At 41.8% G+C, this 24,757-nt stretch overlaps 1 protein-coding gene across 3 annotated transcripts; it reads left to right on the plus strand.

The window, feature by feature from the left end:
* On the plus strand, positions 1-23,621 carry MOCS1 (molybdenum cofactor synthesis 1). Of its 3 annotated transcripts, none has more exons than XM_009641543.2 (10): positions 1-133; positions 810-977; positions 5,945-6,109; positions 11,046-11,107; positions 12,419-12,530; positions 12,855-12,967; positions 13,604-13,714; positions 14,511-14,631; positions 16,096-16,143; positions 20,267-23,621. In XM_009641543.2, the coding sequence occupies exons 2-10, from the start codon at positions 821-823 to the stop codon at positions 21,136-21,138; spliced, it is 1,761 nt and encodes a 586-aa protein (XP_009639838.1). In that variant the 5' UTR covers positions 1-133; positions 810-820; the 3' UTR covers positions 21,139-23,621. The 3 variants fall into 3 exon arrangements, with proteins under 3 accessions (XP_009639838.1, XP_035752884.1, XP_035752883.1); XM_035896991.1 differs by having other exon boundaries at positions 16,096-16,158; positions 20,267-20,355; XM_035896990.1 differs by lacking the exons at positions 1-133; positions 810-977 and adding an exon at positions 8,018-8,188 and having other exon boundaries at positions 6,025-6,109.
* Positions 23,622-24,757: the final 1,136 nt, after the last annotated feature.

Below are 24,757 nucleotides of genomic sequence, written 5' to 3' on the forward strand. Positions count from 1 at the left end.
GAATTGCAAAGCTCAGGAAGAGGACGCTTTCTACTGGAACATGCTGTTCCCTTCTCTGCTTTTTTGACGGACAGTTTTGGGCGTCAGCACAATTACTTGCGAATTTCTTTGACTGAGAAATGCAACCTCAGGTGTAAGTGTCTGCTTCCTTTCTTGCACAAAGCTTTTATGCACCATACTGTGCAAAGGCCAAGAATTGAGTTAGGGTATTTATTGCTGTGCTGGCCCTGTGCTGTTTCTTGCCTTCACAAAGTAATGGTAAAGGATAGATAGAGACTGGTTTGGGGCTGAGCTGCTGGTGGGATGGGGAAGCAGGAGCAAGCCTAGGGATCTGCCAGAGGCAGGTGGGAGTGGCAGGTCTTATATCAGACTTGGTGTGGTTTGGATGATGGTGCTTGTGGGTGTGTGTATGCCATACCCAAAGTGGGATAAGCATGAGAGCTCGCACCTAGGCATTCCCACAATTACGTCTGCAAAGTTTGTGGCAATGTCCCAGTGCTTGCCAGTTCAGTTTGATGTCTCTGTATGAATGCAAGTTAGATAGAAATAAGATCAGCTTTTCCTTCAAAGTGGATCCATTGTGATTTTGAGACCCATCAAATGAGTCTTGGGTTTTCTTTGAAGGAAACCAGGAGATTGTTAGGAGATGGCTTGTAAGATTTGGTGTATGAGCTTATCTGTATTTCAGACAAGCAGAGTCGTTTGACATCCATTAAAGACAGTTGCGCTTCGTGCATTTTGCCCATCAATATTAGATTAACTGCTGCTGGCTATGTTTTCCCCATGTATTTCTGCATTCTTTGTTTCAGGTCAGTATTGTATGCCAGAGGAAGGTGTTCAACTGACCCCTAAATCGGAGCTACTTACTGCTCAGGAGATAATCACCCTAGCCAGGCTGTTTGTGAAAGAAGGTGTAGAGAAGATCCGACTGACAGGAGGAGAGCCCCTTATCCGTCCTGATGTGGTTGATATTGTGGGTGAGTCCCCAATAAACAGAGTGTGTTTCAAAGTGACTTGCTATATATTGATCCAAGAACTATGCTTATAGTTATCTACTAATACAGTCCAGCAACCTGAAGGGTAACTATATGTTAAATGACAGTCCTTTTCCCCAGCATTGTGAAATGCAAGGATGCAAGGTAGTTCCCTTCAGAAAACTTCCAGTTCTGCTGTCCTGCTTGGATGGGACTTATGTCACTTCAAATTATAACAGTTGAACTTGGCATTGTCTTCATATTCAACATCTACTAGAAGAGCTTGCAATAATGCAGCCTTGGGATGAAAAATCAAGAATTGATCTGACCAGGTTCTCACTGGGGAGGAACAGTTGACATGCGCTTACAAACAAAGCAGGTTTTCTTTTGGATTTTGGGGGTGGGGGTGTTTTTGTGGTTTTGTTTTGTTTCCTTGATAACAGATGTCACTTGCTTTTCTGTGTGTAATAAGGAATGGTGGAAATGCTCATGTTTTTAAAGTTACTGATTAAGACTATTACTTCAATGGAAGATAAATTACTGGGTAGGTTTTAGAAGTCTGTCTCCTTCTATTGGCATTGTGTTTGCTGACTGCCTGTCTTTTTCTTGAGCCAGGTGATTTTTTTCCCTGTCCAAGGTCTCCTATGTTATGGACATTACAATAGCTTTGTGTAGTGGCAATGTATTAGATTAAGGCTATGTAGGTGGGTGCGCTTTGGTGTATTGTAGGCAACTGAACTTGTCTGTTTCTGCATGTGTACTCTTAGAAGTACTGAAGATAAGGAACAGATCATATGGAAGATTAAAGTGTCCTGGTTTTGGCTGGGATAGAGTTAATTTTCTTCATAGTAACTTGCATAGGGCTGTGTTTTGGATTCCGTACTAGAAGAATGTTTCAAGGTCTTGAAAGTAGAGTAGCTGCCTACTGATACCCTGAGCTTTGGTGCAGAAAACAGTTGGTTTCTGCTCCTGCTCTGTTTTGTTCAGGATTTGGAAGACCTTTATGGTCATTTGCAGCAGAGCAGTGTAGTATGTAGAACTGACCTGTTCATAGCTGGAAAAGGTGCGGCTAGAGTGAACTGGCTTGGGTCTCCTTGAACCTTGATTGTGAGGGGTCCTCAAACTGCACTAACTTCATCTTTTGGAACTCTGGAATACCATTCTCTAGGACATTATTCCCATGCATGATAGGTTATTGGTTTTTTTAGGATTGAGAGCACTATGTGCCTTTCAAGAGACCTGTTTCTTTCAAGATGGCATTCCCCATTTCTAGTAATGATAGGTATAATTATTTTTAGCTGGCTTTTGCCAGCCAAAACAGGGACAGATTTATAAAATAGGTTGTACTTTATAATAAAATAAAGCTTTACAGTTCAGCATATAGCGTTGGCATGAAAATGAGCTTAAATCAACATCATCAGTTCAGTACAGAGCTTTCTTTCCCAGTGTATGCACCTTTTTGATTTATCAGCGGTAGCTGATGGCTTTTTATACTCAGCACAGCTACTCTGATGTTAAGGGTGTAAGTTGAGCAGCCAGGTCACTGCAAAATAATTATCTCATTGCTGCGATTCTGAAGTGTTGATATTGGAAGGATAGAAAGCTTTTTCTGTTTGTTCATTTTACTGTGGTGATAGAATTCTCAAAGGTTTATTTCTGTGGCTGAAAGAGGGAGATGGATCTCTTTGAACCACTGGGCTTTCGTTATTCTGCCTGTGTTTTTCACAGCTGAACTTTGACAGATTCATAGTGATCATTTTAATGGATGACAAGAGAGTAGTGACCTCGGGGTAAAGATAATGGATGTTAAGACGATTGTCCTGTTGCATTAGTTCACTCTGTCATGAATTTGTATTAACCTGGCTGGTTTTTTTTTCTAAGGCATATTGAAAATTGGCAAATTAGGTCTATAAACACGTTTTGTCTTCTCAGACTTTGGTGTGACTCTATGGTACACAAGTTTGGGATCAAGGTGAAAGTCTCAAAACTAAATAGATCACATGCAACAACTATGGGAAAACTCACTGAAGGGAAAACAAGCCCAAAAATGTCTTCTGCAGAATTTGAGTTAGGCATCTTTACTGAAGCCATCTTAGAACAATGTACTGGTTTGGGCTGGGATAGAGTTAATCTGGATTTTTAGATGGTTTATAGCAGCTGGCTACAATATCTCTGATGCTGAATAGGCTTGAGATTTAAGTTAGGTTTGTTTTCAGAAAACCTCTTAGCCATTCGTGGTCTGTGAAATACCAATAAACCTCAAAAATATTAGTGCTGGATTACTATTACTGTATTTTTCTAATATTCAAGTTCAAACTTTTTTGTTATTTCAATAAAGAAATGTGATTTGATGCTACTGTAGGTGACCATGTTATTCAGACCTACTAGAGTTCTTTAGATTATTATGAATCTTCTTTTAATGTATGCACATACATAAACTATGACTCAGCGGCTAAGACTTGCTGAAAACTAAATCATGCCCTGAGGACTGCTGAAAAAGTATGTTTAAGACTTTTCTGAAGCAGCTGATATAGAATGGAATATAGTATCCATCTCCTTTGGGATACTCAAAGTTTAAATTAGCACTGGATACAAACTGTGTGATAGCTGTTTACTGTTAATAGTCTGAGAAGTACACATCTCCACTGACAAAATAATTTTCCATGCGGTGGGGGATGGAGGGTTGGATGACTTTTTATAGCCACATACACATTTTAAGAGTGAAGTGGTGCAGGGTAGACTTGTTAATTCATGTATTAGGACATACCCATACCTTTTCTGGACTCAATCAGGAGAAGGGCATTTGAGGAAACAATTGGAGGAGAATATGTAAGAAACTTGTCTATTTAAGAAGATGCTCCTGATCCTAAAGGAAAAAGTAAATGTGAAAGGGTTTACTCGATGGCTTGAGCCTGACATACAAGCTTTTAGCTTCATGCTATTGAATTATAGCATCTGTTCTGTTTCCTTTTCTACTTGATTGTTTTATCAATTGCCTTTTCTTGTCTGATTGTTCTAAAGCAGTGACCAAAGGTCAGCAAACAGACTTAATACAGGTCCAAGGTGAGTTACAAAGTTATGAAATCTCGCTAATCCCTTTTGAATTTAGAGGTCAACAAGCCAGGAAACCAAGCAACTGCAAATGTTCCACTTCTTAGCTTGCACAAATAAGGCAGAGGTGTACTAACTGGTCCTTTTTAACTTGTTGGTCTTAGTGCTAAGTCTCCATCTCTTTATCTCTTGCAGCTGGCTTCTATCCAACTTGTTATTACAGGTGCTTCTACATATTAGTGTATTTCCAGTGCCTCATCCTGTATCTCGTCCTGTCTGAGGAGGAAGAAGATGCATTAGTAACAGCTGCTGCCTGCAGTAACTGACCTTAACCAGCTGGTGCTACTTTTTTTAATGTTTTCCATTTTAGCCTGCAGCATGGCTTTGGTTTTATTCAATGCCTTCACGCATTTTGCATTTCTAGCAACGAAGCCGGTATGGCAGCTAGTCTTTTTTTTTTTTTCCTCTGTTGTTAGGAAGTTGAGCATTTTGTGTGTTCTGAGGCTGCAAATTAAAGTAGTGATGTTCCTATGCTACTCTCTGGGTGCAGTGTGTCCCCTACGCTCTCACAAAGACTAGGCTGCTAGTGGCAGCTAGTGTTAAGTAATTTTTTGGCAAACTCGGGCTGATAGAACTCCTCCTCTAGGAAGAGGTTATGCCTGGTCAGGAATTTTGAGAGGTGAATGCCAGAAAAATCTATTTCTTAGTAAAGATTGCTCTTTTGTTAGAGCCTCAGGTTCCAAATGTCTTTACAGGGCTCCTAATCATGTTGCAAAATGTGGCTGCTGTAAGCTTCAGCATCTTTGGTGTCACCTGGTTTGTCCCATTCCAGAGTTCTGGACCCAGCTTAGGGTGAATATTTTGAGAACAGCTGGAAATGAGATAAAACAGAAGTAAAGCCCTTATCATCATGAACAAATAGAGGTAAATAAGGAGGGAAGAAGGGACTAGGAAATATTTGTGCTGTAATTAAAGCTGCCTCAAGAGTAAGGGTTCTTCAAATATTTCTCAACTAATTAGGGTGGAGGCTATGAGAGAAGGGAGGATGGAAAATAAGTAAATTACTTTGCCGTGGCTCTGCTTCTGCATGTGGTTTATGTGGTTTTTTTCCTATTTGTTATTGTACCGATAACTGGAGGTTTGAAAAGCCTGCCCTCTGGAGATCTGGTATGCTGAGGATTTCTGCATTTGGCTTATGAGGAGGCAGCTATTTTCTAAGTCTTACTCTCATGATATTAACTGCTTCTTATGTGGTTTTCTTTTGCTAGCCATTTTTTAGTGTCTTGTGTAAGCCCTCTTCAATTAGCTGGGCTACCACTGTGGTGTCGAGTGCAAGTCTTTTGTCCCTTGGATTCTCTGTAATGGTCTAATATGTTGACCTTTTTCTGTTTAGTTAGGAGTATATGTGGTATTTTTTTCCGCAGTTTAAAGTCGCTACTGCTGGCAGCTACCTCTGGGTTAGAACTGGGTTTTGGTAAAGCATAGCAGGATAAATGTTGCTAGATAATCGCAGCTAGTTCAGGTGTCAGGTGTGAAAGGGATGGCTTGCAGCTTCTTAGTATTGCAAAACACAGAATTCCATTTGCAAAGCTAGCCTGAGGAAAAGAGGTAAACAAAATCTGAGGCCACCTTCCAACACTAAAGTAGCTGTTTAAGAGATGGAGAGCAAAATTAGTGTGCGTTTTCAGTGTTCTTTATAACCGATTTTGCTTGCAATAACTACTGTCTGTCATACGTTTTGCAATGGATTTGTGCTGAAATGGGTCTCTCAGCTGGAAGGAGGCTGAAGCGTCTATGTTTTCCTCACACCCTCAGTGGTATTTCTTTGTTTGCTTCACAAATCTTCTTTTGGATTTTATGTGTAACTTACAGTTGAATTACTTCTTTTAAAGTGTTCTTTTTACTTTTTGTTTTCCTAGGTCAACTGTACAAGCTAGAAGGGCTGAAAACCATTGCTGTCACAACCAATGGGATCAACTTAGCTAGATTGCTGCCCCGGCTGAAGGAGGCAGGACTGAATGCCATCAACATTAGCCTGGATACTTTGGTCCCAGCTAAATTTGAGTTCATTGTCCGAAGGAAAGGTACAGGCTTGTCTTCTAAGGCAACTGTGTTAATACTTGCAGTAATGTTGTGAGTTGTTTGGTGTGTTGTTCACACTCTGTTGTTTTGGGAGGGGAGTGAACTGCTATCCTTCTGAGGCTAGGAAAAGCAGTCTGTACTAGCTTATTTGATAGTGACTCTTTTCTCCTTCTTTCTACAACCCTTAGGCAGGTAGTGCCCCTTTAGTGGGAGCTGGTGGAATAGAGGATGCTCAACTCACCACATCCAAGACTGTGACTACAGCTGCCAGTAACTGGCTGATTACTGGTTAGACATGGATATCGAGACAACTCTCCAAATCTTGTTTTAGTCACGTGTGCTGCTGTTCTTTAATACTGTTCAAAACCCAGATGTTCCTGCTATATCAGCCAGGGACTAAGATGTCACGTGAACTGAACTTCTTGTCATGAATAGCGTCAGTTCCTGGAAGTTATATTTGGGGTGTGCTAGAAGTGGTCTCACGTGGGATTAGTGGTGTTTCCTACCTCCACTACTTTTTGGTAGGAATAAACAGAAATGGTGGCTGAGGACATCTGAGGAGGGGTGCTAGCTTTGTAAATTCTCTCCCATCGAGCTAGTAATTCCAAACGAAGTTTCAAAAATGCTTGGATGTGCCCAGTGTTACAGATTTCTTGTTTAAATGAATACTAAAGCTCATCATGAAGTTCAGCTTCGTGGTTGGGTTTCCTTCCAACTTAAAAATTATTTGATCTTGTATCATTCTATTTCTGTCCAGTAATGGAACTTTGGCAGCCTGTGAACTTCTAATTCAGACAAAACCTCCAAGCAGCCACTAGATGGTGCAAAAACGTAAGATAAATATAGGGCAAGGGCTGTAGCGATCTGGGATGCTGTGAGAAGTAATTTCAAGGTTTGAATCACTCCGCTATCAAATCGAAGTTCTGCTGACAGGTGCAGAAAGGTGTCCTTGTCTACAGTCTCTCTGGGAGCACTTATTCCTACATCATAGTGCAGAAATCTGTTCCTGTCATAAATCTGACTGGAGCATTATCCATCCACTGTAGGTTATTGCAGTAGTCTGGTTGTGTCATGGCACAGTTGGCTCCCAGAGAAGTATCTGGGAGTATCTCATCACAAGCAGGTGTTGACTATGCTCTTTCCTTCTGCTCTCTGCATTTGACTGTTACCTGGTTTGTGACATCTGCTGGAAACAAGCCCTTCCTTTGCCACTGAAGGGGCAAACCTGATCCTCCAGCTTCCTGAATTATATGTCCACAGCTCTTCATATCTGATTGGAAGCTGTGAGGAATGTGCTACTTATAAAGTAAACTAAAAGTTATTGGGGGATGAGGGTAACTTTTACTGATGTAAATGTTTTCTTCCTCTTTTCCCCCTTTTAAAGAAAAAAAGGTCTTTAACCACAAAGAGAGAAATTGCTCAGCTGAATAGCATAGAGAATGAACAGGGAAGTTTCTATGACTCCATATTTTTGAGGAGGAGAATAACGCCTCCAAATCATAGATAATTTTTTTTAAGTGAAGATCAGGTAAAAATAGTAACACTGAGCTGGGTTTTTTCTTTTGTTAAGGGCTGAAATTATATGAAAATACTTTTTTTATTGTTTTTGAGGGTTTTTTATTTAATAGGAGATTTCCAAGTATGGAATGAGCAGAGAATAAAGTGCCTGCCCTCCTGTACTACCCTGTCTCCTGTGTCAGTTCCAGAGGCGACAAGATGTAGCTCTATTAAGGTGAGAGGGATTCCTGGTCTTAGACTCTACAGGCTGGTAACTTCTGTGGAAAGGAAAGGTGGCATCTGATTATGGAGCTAACCAGGAACTCAAGAAACTTGGAATCAGTTTTTCTGCTCCTCTGGAAACTCATTCTAGGCTTTTAAGAAAAGGCTGGAATTTTGTATCTTTGGTGCAGGTGACCTGCATTACGCCTGCTTTTATTACCAAATGGTTGGGATAGAAGGAACGACTGTGAGATGATCGGAGACTTCACTGATGTATGAAAGCACATTAGATGACCATATTTCTACTTCTCCCCATCTACCACGTTCTAAGGGGTGGACAAATGAAAAGTACTTTCTTGCAGGTAGCCAGTCTAACCTGTTTCACAGCCTGTCCCTTCTTTTTTGTTCAGTACAAGGAAAAGTGAGATAATACTGTACTGTAATTGAGTCATTAAACATTGGCTTTTGAAGCCTTTCTTCTTGTAAGGATTACATGTTGGGAGGTGTCCGTGTGTCTAAGGTTCTCTGTGCTTTAAAGTTGGTCAAAGGTATGATTTCAGAAGAAATCTAAAAGGGTGAAAATACTGAAATTTTTCATTGGGTAGAAGAGGAGAAGGGTTGTCATTTGACATGTCAGACAAAAACTTGGAGAACTTCTGTGCCTTGACAATATTTCCTGACACGATGACATCTAGTATTCATTTCTGCTCTAATATTTTGAAATGTTTTGCTTTTACTCTTTTTGTTGTTCCATTACCCCACAAGGACTTTGATCTAGAACAGATCTTTCAATAAGTATCATAATATAAACTCCTAACAGCTTTCCATAAAGAAAAAACAGAAAACTGTTAACATCAAAATATGAAATGTAGTTACAGATATTTAGTTTTTTACTGTAACAAATTTGTATTTTAAATAATCACGCTGCCCCAAAAATCTTTTAGCAGAACTGAGCTCATAGTTGTTAATCAGAATATCTTATTTTTTTTTGTTTTTGTTGTTTGTAGAGATTTTTAATAGCCGTTCTAAAACACACTCTTGTGCTAGCCTGGCAGGAGTTAAAAGGCAGAACTGGGAAGGACATGGAGTTAAATGCATTGCAAGCTGCAATCCTGTTCCATATGTCTTCAGCGAGCTGAACCCAAGCATGCGAGTGTTCAAGCGTGTGGAGTTTTTGATCCGCTGCTTGCTAGCGATTTGCTTCCTGGCCTTTTTAGTGAAGTTCAGCTTCACCTTTCTGCAATCCTCAACTCACACATAAGGTTTTCTGAGCTGTTGCAGAGCTTTTTGATCCCATTTGGGGCTTTGGGATGTGCTTACAGCAGTGTATCATTATCTCTGTTGCCACATTCAGCCTGCGAACTTGCTTAATTGGAGCGAAAGCTACCACCAGTGCTGCAGAACTTCCTGGGCGCATGCAAAACAAGTAGGTGGTGAAGGAGAAGGGTGACAAGTCATAACTTCCGTTGCATGCAAGAGTTTGTTCACTGTCTTCTCCTTACTCTTTACCTCTCTTTTTGCAGCCAGGGCTAACATTAGGACCAGCTCAGAAAATGGTTGGCATCTTCTGCTTTCCTGTGTTCATGCTTTATAATGCCTGTTTGGGTTTTTTTTTTTCCCCCCTCTGATCTTGAACATGTCCAATATTAAATATGCATAGAATATTATTGAGTTATTGCTTATTTCTGGTAAAGCACCTACAGATTAACGAAGGTATGTTCTCTTTACTAGACAATCTGAGTTTCCAGGAGATGAGAGATAGGGAAAGGAGAGTGATGAACCTACACAGAAAAACATATGATTTGGAACAGGACAGTGATTGTCAGCACAAACTTCTGGAAGATATTGCCCTTTTGCTAGCATGCATGAAGTATTTGCTGTTGAAGACTACAGCTTTGGAAGAAGCAGCTTGGTCTCATACAGTGTTTGGTTTCTCGCACCTGAGTTTAGAGTGCAGAACAGGAAGGGAACTTAGTCTGGTACCTGACAGGGCAGGAGAGACGTTCACAAACAGAGGGCTAGCAGCTGAGCATGCCCACCCACGAGAAATGCGTACCCAGAGCTCAGTAGCTTGCAGTCTCATTCATGCTGCAGTTGCCTTGCTTCTCTGCCAGTGGGTGAGTGTGGCAGGGAAGGAATAATTTGTCAAATGCAAAACTGATATCATAATGAAAGGTCTTAACTTTGTTTAAAGTCAACAGAAGGTGTGGTATGAATGAGATGATTAAGAGGCTTTCCTAAATGCCTTTGGAATTCTAAAGTTGCATTGTTGCTTTATTTTTCTTCCGAATTTAGGAGGTGCGTGTAGGGGTGAAGATACCCTAAATGAACTGTATCTCTGTGTCTGGGAGCAGCTGGCAAGTGTAGGCCATGTTAAATGATAGGGTGAGGCTGGGCTCTTCATTCCTTGAAGTCACTGCAGTTTCTGACATCTTTCATTGGTTTTCAAGGGTCGGAGGCCAACTGAATTGCTTTTCTAAATGCTCAAATCCTGCCCCCCCCATGTTGTGCTCACCTATTTCACATGTTTAAAGTAGTCATAAAAATGACGATCCTGTAAAATGCTGTCTGTGATCTTCAAACTAAAGGATAGTCAGTAGCTTTGGGAAGCCAATTACATCTGTAGCCAGGGATGAACAGGGACTCAAGGGGCTTTTGTTTGTTCCTAACCCCATTCCCCTCCGTACACACTTCAGAAGGATCCTTTAGAACTCACTTAGCAGTATTGCTGTCTGACTCAGAAAAGTGGGATTCTGTCCTTTTAGCAAAGACATGTGTGCCATTCTTATCAAATAAATATTAATTTAGTATTCTTTCTTCATTGCATCTGGAGGCAGTTCACAAATGCTTGCTGCTCCCTTTAAGAACAACGTAACACAAGGCAAAGCTGAAGTATGGGGAAGAAGTGGAGAATCATAAGCTAATGATACATGGGTGTCCGAAGATGCAGAAAAGCATACCAGTATTTTTGACTACCCATATACCAGTTAAAAAAATCTATCTCAGTGACTTGACTGCAGGAACACTGGCAGCTTTTGGGGAGGGGGTGTGTGGGGGGTGTAGCATTGAAGTCTCTTTACTTGCAGCTCTTCTTACTTGCAGCTATGTCTGCTGAATCAGATTGGGTTTTATTTGTCATCTTTCTATTTTGTACTTAATAACCTCCTTTTGCATTCTGTTTTTAAACAAGAATAATTTTTTATTCTTTTTATATCATAGGCTTTCACAAGGTAATGGAAGGAATCCATAAAGCCACTGAACTTGGCTACCATCCTGTTAAGGTAAAGCCAGTTTTTATTTACTCTGGAGCTGTTGTGTTTTACCATAAATGGTGATAAAAGATACGGCTCACCTGATGAGGAATTTATGATTATTTTTTTTTCCCACTCTGTGAATAATTTTTGGTAAGACTGAGGAAAATTTTTAGTAGATCAAAGAGCACATCAAGAGGTGATGGGGGAAATTCATACTATCTCCTCATGCGGCTGAGGATACTGCTTCACTCCACCAACAAAGCCTATTGATTGCCTGGCTGCAGGGGGGTCCTGCTCTGTACTTGCCTCTTCCTACACCCTCTATTGATTTGGCACTTGTCTGACCCAGCTATGAACTTGGCCAAGGGAGTTAACAGGCAGAAAACTACCCCACAGAAAGACATTAATTTTCTCCTGGCTTACCTCCTTCAGCTACTTACAGCAGACTCTTGATGAATGCCAGTGTGAGAGAGAGCGGAAGTCCTCCTTTGGGGGTGCAGGTAGACAAACCTAGCTGTACCATGAAACTTCACTCTAACTCAGCTGTTTGTACATCTGCAGCCATGGTTCCCTTCAGTTTCACCAGTGCTTTGGGAGATATGTAAGTAAGTGGTTTAGGTTATAGAGCTAGGAAAAACACTTGAAATTAAGCTAGGTTTTAGGCTTTCCTGAAAGATCTTGAGAATCGTGACGCACGATGCTCAGACACAGAAGTCTGCCTTGCTAAGAGGGAGTGTTTTAGCAACTGCACAGTTATATGTTGCTCTTCAGATAAACCAGAGAGGACATGAGGCTCCAATGTAAATATTGTTCATGAGGAATGGGCAGAAAACTTGGTTTTAATGTCTTTTTGGAGGAAGGCAGAGCTAGTCATCCTGCAGCCTGTGGTTATGGAGTGTGCTGTGATGCTTCCTGGTCTGGGGCATTTGCCTGTCATCTGCCAAAGAGTGCTGTAGAAGGTACCCTGCCAGTACTTTTACAGAAGCCATACAATGTAGGGCTGGGGAGTGGAGTTGTCACTTTAGACAGTAAAAAAACTGCCGTACCTTAGGTGGGTAAGACAATGCCTTTGTTACCTGGCCTTTATTAGTTTTCCATTTAGCAAGGCAACTTTAACAACTTTAGTTAGATTGGATGCAAAAACTTACAGGCAAGTTTGGCAGAAATGATCACCTATACCGCTTCAATCCTGCCAACTTCTCTCATCATCTTTTCTTTCAAAAAAAAAGAAAAAGTAGTTCTATCTACCATGCCTTCTGCAAGGACTATGAAACCTTGTGTAAGAGGGAAGAAAGTCATACTCTGTTCACTAATTTCAGGTGTATGCTTTTCCTGCAGGTAAACTGTGTGGTGATGCGAGGCTTCAATGAGGATGAACTGCTGGGCTTTGTGGATTTCACAAAGGATCTGCCCCTTGATGTGCGGTTCATAGAATACATGCCCTTTGATGGTAAGCAGTCCTGCTTTGAGGGTCTTCATGGCATGGAGTATGCCTTGGACATAGGTGAATCTGGTTATTCACCCTGTGGGCTTGCCTCTGGAAGTTTTGGTGAGCTGTTTTTGAGAATTAGGAATTGCCTTCGGTTTTATGTTGTATCTTTTGCAGCTTATCTGTCTTCCCTGGATAAGCTGGAGAAGCATTAGTAGTGGGATTAGTTGGGGCTGGGACACCTACAGGGAAAACTGAGATTTGTGAACAATGTAAAGGTGGTTCTCTGCTAATTAAAAAAATAAAATCCACAGTCTAAAGTTATGCTGGTTTTGTTAATTTTAGGCAATAAATGGAACTTCAAGAAGATGGTGAGCTACAAAGAAATGCTTGATACAATTAAACAGCGATGGCCTGAATTGGAGAAATTGCCCTGTGAAGCTTCCAGCACAGCCAAGGTAGGGTTAGACAAAGAACATGTGAAATGGGGCCCCATTCTTTTCCTGCTCTAAACTCTAAATTCTCCCAAGTTCAACATTTATATCTGACAAGCAAAGTAAAAAATACTCAGTGTAGCAGTAACTCTAGGATTTTTGGTCAAGCTGCCTTCATGTGGTTTGACTCTTAACTGGTCATAGTCTTTACCTTTAGAAATACAATGTGTTTACTAGATGCCTCGGTCAGATATAAAGAATGACATGTTTGCGTCCTGTACTTACAGCTTTTGAAACTTTTGTCAGTCTGTGTCTATCTATGACTGCACATTAACAAGCCTGATGAAACAGCTGTTTGGTGAAATAGCAGTATTGCTTTGGCAATCTATGGCTCATGGCTGCCGGAGTAAGAACATGCCTACTGACATCACCTGTCAGTTGATAACTACAAAATCAAACATTTAAAAAGTTTGTGGATTTCCAGGAACAGGACAGAATAGGCTGGAACCCCTGGCAAAGCTGATTTTGCTTTTTTCTCTCGTGCGACCTTATAACTAAAGAAAATCTGTGTTAAAAATGTCTTCTGGTCTTCGGGCAAGTGGAGCTTTAAAAACGAGGAATCTGTATTTGACTCTTCTCTTCTCCTCTGCATTTTTTTAGAGTTACAAGGTGCCACATTTCCAGGGACAAATCAGCTTTATCACCTCCATGTCGGAGCACTTCTGCGGATCCTGCAATCGGCTGAGGATAACAGCAGATGGGAACCTAAAGGTTGGTAGTGAAACATGATTCTCTTTGCTCTCATGCAGTGAAAGTAGTGTTGAAATTCTTCCCTCAAAAAAGTAGCTGGGACGTATATTTACCAGCTAACGCCAGTTTATCTATCCTGTATGTATTCTTGTTCAAGCTTGTTGGGCTGTTAAGGAGATGTTACATCACCTTTTTTTGGTTTCTCTGTTTTGCTAACATAGTTAACTTCGGTTGTAAAACATGGTCACAAGACCAGTAAATATAAACATTTATTTTAATCTTTGATTCAAAATCATCTCAAACATGTGACAAGCAGATGATTTTCCATTAAAAAAGGATCCAAGCAGCTGTGAGGCCTTGGCTTTTGTGTTCCATAAGGATCCTGTCTTGTTTCACCAAACATCTTGCAACTCTTCTCCTTCAAGAGCAGCCTGTACATTTGCTCAATGGCTGTAGAAAAGGGAGGGATAACCATTTCCTGCCACATTGAAACTGGCAGTTTCTGGGGGAAAATGAAAGTTTTCAATTAAAAATGGGCATTTACACATTGTCACCTGATGTTGACAGCAGTTGTGCTGCTGTCTCATGTCAGATGACTGAGGTAGCCTGAAGGCCCAATGAGCTTTGGTTACATCCACATCCCAGGCTGTCCATGTGTGGAGAGATGAAGAAGATAATCTCCATAAACGTTCTCTTTCTTCAGTAGGATAGGCCTCTTCAAAACTCTTTACTCTGAGGTTAGTACGAAATACTCGTAAAAGCCATTTATTTTATTCTTTCTCATTTTTCCTCTTTTCTTTCCTTGGGTTGGCTGCAGGTGTGCCTTTTTGGGAATTCAGAAGTGTCCTTAAGAGATCACCTACGGTCGGGTGCCTCAGAGGAAGAGCTGGTTCAAATCATTGGAGCAGCGGTGGGCAGAAAAAAGAAACAGCATGCTGGTATGTATGTTTGTACCTGAGAAATAACAGCAGCGACTTGGGAAAACAATGTCCTGATACTGCTGTGGGATGCACTGACTTGCCAGGAAAGAGAAAGAAGGAAAAGCTTCTTGAATGTATCTGCATTAACTAAGGAAAGAATTGTCCCAGCTGATAAAAGTATTGTCTGGTAGAAAGCTGGTAACATACCAGTCCTGCAGTTACTCCAAAATTCGCGTGTCAGTTTTGAGTCTCTAACCTTGCACATGAGCTAGAATCCAGACTGCCTAAAAGTCTTTCAGACTGACACTTGTCTTCAAAGAGATGCAAATACCACTGCTTACAATAACAACTGCAAAGCGTAAAGCTAAGCAAAAATTGATGGAGTTGTACTGGATCCCTTTTCTCTTAAAATTAGTTTGCTGTAAAATAAGTACTAAAGCTAAACTGAGCTGTCGGTCCAACTACTGCATTAACACGTTTCTAGAAGTGACAAATCTCTCTTTGAGTATGCAGAAATTTGTAGCCACTCATCTGGTGCTCTGCATAAGGTCCTTGATGATGCAGTCAGATTCTCAGGTTGTATTGGTCTTTTCTTAATTTATATTGATATAAACTATATTTCAGTCACATCTGAACCTAACCATATTTTTGTAATCTGGCTGCAGCTGGGAATGCTGACCTCTTGTACATAAGCTGGCTTCACAATTATGGAATAGTCCCTTTTACGCTAAAAATACACTTTGGCCCTTTTGTTCTTTTGCAGATTCTGCCAGATTACTAACAGTTGGTTTTTCCTTTTTGTCATGATCTGTAAAACAAATTTAAAGGAAGCTTTTAAATCTGAGCATAGCCTAACTTGCAAAGTACTTTGGCCTGACCCAGATAAAATAGTGCCTTTTAAACATACAGGAAGGAGTGGAGGGATTGGTTCCTTTTCTTTTAGACCACTCATTTCTGAATTTCTGATTTGGGAAGGGGGAGGGAGGGACAGAGAGTGTTTTCCCCTCTAGTAAAGGCATTTTGCCATCAGCAGCATTTACCTGACATTGTCTGTCTTCTTCCAATTTGTGTTAATCGCAGTATTGTCCTTAGGGCCTTCTGTGATTGGACTTCTTTGAACTGGAACACTGTTAACAGCTTATCCACAGAACTAGTACAGTTAAACGCTCTTGTTAAGAAACAAGATAGTCCCAAGTTGTTTTCAATTCTGTAGTAGGTAGACTGTAATTCAGATTATGGAAAGCTTTCTGCTAAACAGTTCTACAGTGTGATAGACCCATAGCAGCTGGATGCTTGGAGACTGTGGCAGCTATGGTTTTAAGAAATACCACGCTAGATTCCCCTTCTTCCAGCTCCCTCGGTCTTTATTGAGCTTTGATTTTTCCTAGCATGCAGGTTGCACTGTGCTAAATATATAAACCAGATGCATGACTTAAAACCTAAAAAGCTAGGATTTTTATGTGTTCCTTATTTTATTTCTAGGCATGTTTAACATTTCCCAGATGAAAAACCGGCCAATGATCCTGATCGGTGGGTGACAAATCAGTACGTAATAAACATACCATGATTTTGTTTGGTTTCTGTCTGTGGGGGAGCAGAGTGGATTGGGTTTTTAAGTCTAACCTGTGTTTGGTTGTGGTTTAGGTTTAGGCAAAGAAATGGGTTTCTTAAAAGGCAGTTGTGGTTAAAATTATGCTGAAGTGGAAGAGAAAGTTTTAACTAAGCCTTACCCAATCTGACTGACAGCACCGTTCTTGTTTTCTTTAATTTTGAAAGTTTGTTACATTTTCCAAAGGGATCACTAATTTTCCTGTCTTATTTCCTATCCGCTTCCTTTGTACTTAGCAAGAATTGTATAGTAACTAATAAGGCAGTTTGGGGTGAATTTTATGAAATTGACCAAATTGCCATATAAACATAAAGGATGCAGGGTGGACTTTTATTCCTTGATTAAGAAATTCGACTTTCATTATAATATATAGAGCCAGTAACCTGACAGAAATGCAAGTTTTCTTACCTCACTACTTTCTTTACTGCAGAATCTGAAACTGGGGGTTTCATTCTTTTGACAAGTCCTCTTGCTGCTGCAAGGTCTCAGGACATAAGCATGAAAACTGTAGTATCTGGCCAGCCTTTTGGGCAAGAGCCTTTCTTTTCCTTGTTGTGTCTGTTGAAGGTGTTTGCTAACTCTCCCTTCCACTTGAAGCTCTCTCCACAAGTGATGTGGCACTGCTAGGGTTCTCTTACCTATTTTTCATATCTCCTTTAGTGTGGTTTTACCTCCTCCATGCCTATGTTTCCCAGCTATCTTCCCAAACTTTTCTTCCTTAGCCTTAAGAAATGCTTGCAAGAGTTGGCATTGTGAGATTAATTGGAAGTTGTTCCTTATCAACAAGGGAGAGAAAAATTCAACAAGGGTGGCAGTGGTGAACATGAAGTTTCACACCCAAACTCTCACCCTCCCATTGATGCTCTGGAACAGGTTAGCTGCTGTGCAGCTTAAAACACAGGTACTCTTGGGGAGGGCAAGATGCAGTAATTGGCAGGTCTTGGCTACAGGTGATATAATAACTGCTCTTTTTACAACCAAGACCCTAGTGCTTGTGCCTATGTTGCCTTTATTAGGAAGTAGGATCTACAGAGCTCTTTCTTTTTACATAGGTTTTCACTGGGAGTATTTTTCACTTGGTGCCCCCCCTTTAAAGGGCCATCACTTTCCATGTTGATTTTTAAAGTGAATGGATTCAGTGGTGCAAGATTGTCTCTCAGTTTGCTTTTGCTCTTTTGCATTTGGCCACTGCCATATTGTGTTAAAGTGTGCCTTTGTTTAAAGTGTGTATTGACTTGCTGCATGCCAGGAAAAGGGAAAAGAGGACCCTTTGTTTAAAGTGTGTATTGACTTGCTGCATGAGGAAAAATTTTCTGGTTTTTTTTTTAAGATGAAAAATACTGTATTAAACTCTTGACAGCTCCGTGGGACTTACCTAATTTTTCAAGATGCCTTTGAAAGAATCCCTACACTCCAAAGTTAGCATTCATAGCAATATTTGGATGTCTACAGCTCAGATTGATCCAATTTCCTTTTGAAAAGTGTTTTAACATTGTCTGACAGACATTAAAAGAGGCAGCCTGTCCAGGTCCTCCCCCAGCTGTTCCGTGTCCCTTCGAGACATAACTGCTGGCAGTCACTGCATCAGTGGAGAGACTGGAGATGAGTGTAGAGTGTGGCACATGGGGAATCATTAGGAGATTTCCTAATTGTGTTTTGAATTACTTAAAAACTTCAAATAATGCTGGCACGCAAGCAGTCAGTGGGGGGTGTGTGTATGGAATTAATTTAATGAAACTTAATGAATGCTGTGGAAATCACTAACTGGTTTTGCTAGTCCCAGTAAGCCAAACCTGGCTTCTTCCCTGCATTGCTGGTGTCTGATCCATTGCTGTATGGTTTGTATCCTAGTGCCCTTAATCAAAATATTCCTTTTGGTAGGTTGTTCTCCTCATGGCTTCACTTCAGTTTAGGGAATTTCATCCTTAAATTAAGTATCTGCTGCCCTCTTTCCTCCCCTCTCTGAGATTGTGCTAGCTGGAAGCTAACACAATTAAGCTTCAGTTCAGTAATAGAATATAAGGAGATGCAGTTTGTCAGATGGTTTCACTTGTGTTATATATAGTGCTGTAGAAAACCTTTTTTTTTTTTTTTTTTTTTTTGAGTATATGAGCAACTTGGGTGAAAATAGAGATGACTAGGTACAACTTGAAGAAAGCATAGGTTGTTAGGAAAAACAAAGATGCTTTGCGCATACGTTACTGTCTGTTGTTGTCTTTTTACTTACCACTCTACTTGAGCAAACAGTACTTCTCTTCCTTGCTCCCGCCTGCATGTATTTACCCTGTGGAAGTAAGTACTTGTCTGCCTTTGCAGTCTAGCTTCTCCTGAAGACAAGACACATTGCCAGGGGTTTAGCTTCTGCTTCAAAGCTCCTCAAGGAATCCAGAAGAATGGAGTACTTTGAGTTCCTGAATTTTAAAAGGAATATTCAGTTTGGCCCCACTGTATAGAGAGAAAGGGAAAGAAAGGAGGAATAAGCACAATTTTCTGTGCTCTTCTAAAGCAGAGCAATGTAGCACTCAAAACATTTATGTCCATTTAATCCCATTCCTCAGAGGGTAAAACATATTGCTACTGAACTCACAGGAATCTTCGTTTTTAGTGGATAGGCCCTCAGCTGTAGATCAGAAAGGGCCTTTGCCTGAATTTTGATTATTGCAGTGATTTAAAAAAAAAATAAAATCATGAAATCTATGGTTGATTTAAGCTTTAGTAACGGGCAGTTTCAGATCAATGTTTGGAGGGTACTCTGAATGAAAAAGGTGCTAAGTGCATCAGTCTTGTTACAGCAGAGGCTGGGACTAACAAGGAAGAGATTGGTTGGTTTGTGTTTAAAAAAAAAAAGGGGGGGGGACAGGGGTACAACTGGTGCCTTGTCCACACTGTGTCTGTTCTTGTGGTGTGGATGGTCCAAGGTGATACCTGTAGGTACCTGGGCAGCAGAGGTAGCTCAGCAGGGTGCAGAGGGGCCAGGAAGCTACTTGGATTCACCTGCGGGCAGTCTGAAAACTCATAAGTAAGGATGTCCCTGAATACCAGAGCTACCAGAGGAGGTTACTGAGCAAAACCCAATTCCAAGTTTCTCAAAGCAGAGCAAAGAGAGCAGGAGCTCCAGCGAGAAACATGCTTATCAATGAGGCTATTAAAGTAGGGCTTCCTAGCCACTTACCTCTATGCTGCTTTCTCTTTACTTACAAAACAAATCACTTCTTTTATATGAAAAAGACTCCTTCTGTCTTGACACTTGGCATTTAGCCCTGTGCAAATGCCAAAACCAAGGGATTAAATGGTGAAAAGGGGCAGGAGGGCTTACTACCTCTCTGCCAGCTGGGAGCTCTGCCAGCTCGACTTGGAACGTACTTCTAAGCAGATTTAAAAATCTATCCGTCAATGAGGGGAGCGTGGTTTTTCCAGTGCTTAAACTTCAGCTGTCATTAATGTGGTAAGAGCTGGCAGTAAGTTCCCATCACAGAGCCACGCTCTGAGCTTGTAGTCAGTGCAGTTGCAGACGTGGTGCTTCTGGTCCCTACCAAGGGTAGGGTACACACCAAGCGCTGGTGTGACCCTTCGCTGCAGGAAGGAAGGTGTTTGGAAAGATGGAGTTGGGAATCTGAGTGCAAGAATTTCCTATTAACCTTGCCAGGCTTTTGAAAGACTGGTCCTCGGACCATCTCAAATGGATGCTGAGATGCTGTGACTTGCTCTTCTTCAGAACTGATGTTCCTATAAGCTTTCCTGGCTGCTGTTTCTCAATAAGCATTGATGCTTTTCGAAAGCAAGTTGTTTCTTCTTGTCAGGGACCTTGAAATAAGTGGTTTGAGTCTTGGGATTTGTAATAACAAAGTAGCAAACACAGAGAACTGATGAGAGAGAAGAGAAAGAGCTTGAGGAGAAAAGTGGATGTTCGCAGGCTTGTTGAGGTTTTCACAATACAGAAAGTCCCAAGCAGTGCTCTGACAGGGTTCTCCGCTACTGCAGACTTAGCTTAGCTTTCCAGTTAGTAAGATGTATTCTCATGTTACTTTTTTTTCCCCCCCCCAGAGTCTGCGTTGATGTCATTCCCACTATGCCAAGATGCCCTGCAGAATCCCCCAAATTCGAAACAGTGGGGCCACACATTTAGCCATTGGCTGACTTTGAGAGCAAGTTTACCCAAACAAATGGGAAACGCATTAATGAAAAATAAGCTTACAGGACAACTTTTCCTGCCAGGATCTCACCCAGAGCAACAGTGGCACATAACAACAGGAATTCCACAAACCCAGCTCAGAGGTTGCTGTGTCTTCCAGAAGGACCCAAGCTCCGCATTTGACACGAAGTGCCTTGAGGCTTCTCCTGTTGGCCAAGTTTCTACAGACCGTCAGTCCGAAGAGGCAAGTTCAGGATCTGAATTCTGTACCGGGGCTTCAGACTCTTGTACCGAGGTACCTTGTGCCTCTGACAACTTGACTCACACCGATGAGGAAGGACGGGCCACAATGGTAGATGTTGGAGGGAAGCCAGATTCAAGAAGAAGTGCAGTTGCTGGTGCTGTGGTTCGCCTGGGTGAGAAGGCATTTGGGATGGTGAGGCAGAACCAGATGAAAAAAGGTGATGTGCTGGCAGTAGCCCAGATTGCAGGAATTCAGGGAGCCAAGCTGACCAGCCAGTTGATCCCGTTGTGTCACAACATTGCCCTCAACCATGTTGAGGTGTCTCTGAGCCTGGATGAGGCCAGATACGCAGTGGTCATTCGCAGCTCCTGTCAGACCTGGGGGAGGACAGGTGTGGAGATGGAAGCTCTCACAGCTGCCAGCCTGGCTGCCCTGACTGTGTATGACATGTGCAAAGCTGTTACTCATGACATTGTGATTGAAGAGGTGAAGTTGCTTAGGAAGGCAGGCGGACAGAGGGGAGACTTCTCAAGGGTCTAGATCATACCCAGACACCTCCAGCCCTCCAGGTGACCCTGCTCATGTTCAGCCTCTTACAGAGCTACTTTTGCTCAGCTGGTAGGCTTGGATACCACAACCCTACAGCTCCAGTTTTGCCTTACCCGGTCAGCTTACTGCTGGGTAAACAGTGGAGCCACTTATCCCTGTTGATAACCATCTATGTTTTTTAGAGGACAGAATTCTTCATTCTGCCAATGCCTTCATTTCAGTGTCCTCACCGTGAGCTTGAGCAAAGATTCCTAGTTGTACCATAGAGGTGTTTTGTTTTTCTTTTTTTCCTACTTGCTGTGAAATATTCACAGCTGCTGTCATCACACCATGCAACTGTGAGCTCTGGAAATGAAGCGAGTGCTGAAAATGGTGTTATTTGGCAACTATTTTCAAGTCAAGGATTAAGACTTCAGAATTCTGTCTGTCCCTCTGCCCCCCTTAGTTGAATTTAGAAGGTGATAGTAAGAACATAGCTTGGCTTACCTTACCATACAGCAGAGATTATAACTGTGGAACAGCCAGGGTCAGAGGGGCAGCTCCCATCTCTTTGCATTGCTACTGCTTCCCTTGCCTGCAAGTGGGAAATATCCACGTATCTGTTTCAAAAGAAAAAAAAAAAAAAAAAAAAAAAAAAAAGGCAGCTGCCCAGCTCTCTGCCTTGAGCGCTCTCTGGGTTTGGAAGAATTATTTTGCTGATCTGAAAGATACCTTTTACAATATTAGAAGCATGTTTCCAGCATTTTGACCTTAGCACTCAAAATACACTGAGGCATTGTGTCTGCATGCTTAAGGGCTTAATTATGCCACGCGCAGAAGTAAGTGTCAGCTCTCCCTGATTTTAGAAATAGATGTCAAGCCCCAGAAGACTCCCAGTTTTTTAATCCTACAGCGCAGCTCCTAGTAACCAGCAACCTGCGTAGTCCTGACAGATAAAACAAAAACTTTAAGACTAGTTGCCACTTGGAAGAGTAAGGTAGCTGCTGTTGCCTCAGCCAGAGTGTTTTCCTGCATGTTCTTCTAATTTGCTTTCACAAAGTCTTCTGGCCTCAGAGCACTTACATGTCCCCATAAATGTACCCATGGCCACTGTCATGTAGCATTAAATCGCTTTGATAACTGACTATCCTAGATAAGAAATTACTCAACGTTGCTTTGTTAATATTGATGTTAATTTATGTGCTCTAAACAGGGTATTATTTTCAACTTTGGTTTACTTGTTTTCTAGTGCTTATGGCTAATGTGAAGTCGCATATGATTCAGGGTGCTCCCTCTCCATACGCACAGAGTTGAAGACAACTCTCATAACATCAAAGAGGCTACCGAAGGAGTGTCTTAAACTTTGCAAGTAGCTGCTTCTCATGAAGTAAGGTTAAATTACTGTGAGCATCAGTAAAGCACACACCACGCTGTCACGCACATCCTGCTCACTGACTTAAAGTCTAAGATGAGGAGGCAATAAGTTTTACTACAAATGTCTGTTTATCCTTTACAAATCTCATATACTAGCTACAAGTCTCATAGACTAGCTACCACAGAAGGCACTTTTTCCACTAAAGGTGAATTAATTTGATTCTTTATTCATCATCACTGTGAGATAAGGCACATACACTGACAGGCATAGCAGCTGCAGCTGAAAGGGGAAGGAGTCTGGAAAGCTTGGAGCCCAAACTCCATAAACATTTGTACACCTACATTCAGCATCACAGTCCCGATGCCCGTGATATCACGGATCTCTCTGTAAGTTAACAACAGTAGGGGCACTCCTGTTCCTTCCCAGGAGCGTACCCAGCCCTGCACTCAGCACCCTGCAAATATGAGAGACCTTGTTCATCTGTGGAGCTGCTGTGCTGGTAGCGCAGATGTTTCCCTAGCTCAGCATGGAAACAAAAGTGCCAGGAAAAGGAAGCACGTGTGTAACCTGCTAAGTTAACAGATTTACACAAGCACTTCACTCACCACCACCACCACGCACAACACACCCTGCCCTCCCTTCACCCACTCTCTACATAGTTTTGAAAACTAAAAGGAAACTAGATGTACTCAGCAGTAATGAAATGATGCTTTGGGGCATATGATTGTTTGGCTTCTGAGAAGCTTGCTGTCATGCCATAAAGCTCACACAAAGGACTCGAGACCATACAAGGAACTACAGAGCACACGCACGACTGCCACGCACATCTTACCACTTACGCACATTTCACTCCTTTCTTGGGTTGAGAGTGGCTGGAAGCTTTGGGCAAACAGACACTGGTACCATTTTATGCTCGTGTTACACTATCAAGTTTTGAAACTGTGCACATTTATAGATAACGAACCAAGCATGAGTCAACAGAACATTTTGTGAGAGAAATGGGCTGATAGCACTGGATGTTTCAGTGGTGCTAGGTGGGCAATGGTGTAATACATGTTGACAAACTGACTACTTTTTTGAAGCTTGTTTTTTTTGTCCACTGCATTTTTAATAAATACTAATTGTGATGAAGTACTACTTTGAATACCCTTTCTATTCATTCAAAGAAACACCCATGTTATAATCCACAAGCTTCTATGAATAGTTAAGCAAGGACAAGCGACAAGACAGACTATAATTTGCAATGATTAGTCAGCAGTTAGCAAGGGACCAGTCACAGTAACTTATTACTATAAGGAATCTATTATTTCTTTTTTTGTTGAGTGAAACTCACCTCTGTCTATTCTTAAACTGAGTAATCCTGTAGGCTTAGCATCATAATTTATCATCTCTCATCATTATCCCAGCTTCTCCTGCGTGCCTGTTCTGAGTCAGTGGATGCGTAAAACAGCGCTGCTTTGTGGTGCAGAGTAGCATAAGGAACTGGGGCCTCCAGAGCTCTCTCCCTCTTTAGTCCAAGTGACCACACACTGAAACCGAGGTCTGGGGAAGCACCTGTGTAGAAGTCCGTCCCTCCTAAATCAGTAATAAGTCTAAGAGAAATGCCCCTTCTGATCCATCTGAGTTTCCAGGAAAGCTCTTGCCTCTTCTGCTATCCAGAAGGCCTGTTCCCACCTGAGGAGGTTTAGCTGGTTGAGCTGTTCCCATGCTCAGCCCCCAGGGAGCCAAGGGCCTCAGAGCAGCCAGTGCCCTGTGAGAGGGCAGGGGCTGGAGCTGTACTGCTAGAGGATCTCTCCAGATACAGCCTCCAAACGCTGCTGATCCTGGGACAATAGCTCAAAGCTTTACATCCTTTTTCTAGGCGCCGCTTCCTAATTTGGAACTAAGTTTTTGAAGATTTAACCAAAAGAAACAGTGTAAAGGAGTGAGCCCATCACCCCCCTCTCCTGAAGGGCATCGTAAGAGCACAAGTTGCACCTCTAACACCACGCGTGCTAAACACAACACAAATATTGCAGATCACGGCAACCCTCTCTCAACGCACGTGCAGCTTTTGTCCACTGGAAACTGTCACTCATCCCGGCTAGTGTCCCATTTGTGTGTTATTGTCTGTTCACTGCTAATCCAGCCGGCGTCTTTTGTGGCAGCCCGGCCTGTCTTTCCTTCGTGGCCACATCCTGAGGCTAGTCACCCCACCCTCAGACTGCCCTGGAAAAAACTGGATGCAGCATATAAAGGAGAAGCCAGCAGAAGCTA

This window comes from Egretta garzetta, unplaced genomic scaffold (assembly GCF_000687185.1).
Source record: "Egretta garzetta isolate BGI_Z169 unplaced genomic scaffold, ASM68718v1 scaffold306, whole genome shotgun sequence".
Classification (NCBI taxonomy): Eukaryota; Metazoa; Chordata; class Aves; order Pelecaniformes; family Ardeidae; genus Egretta; species Egretta garzetta.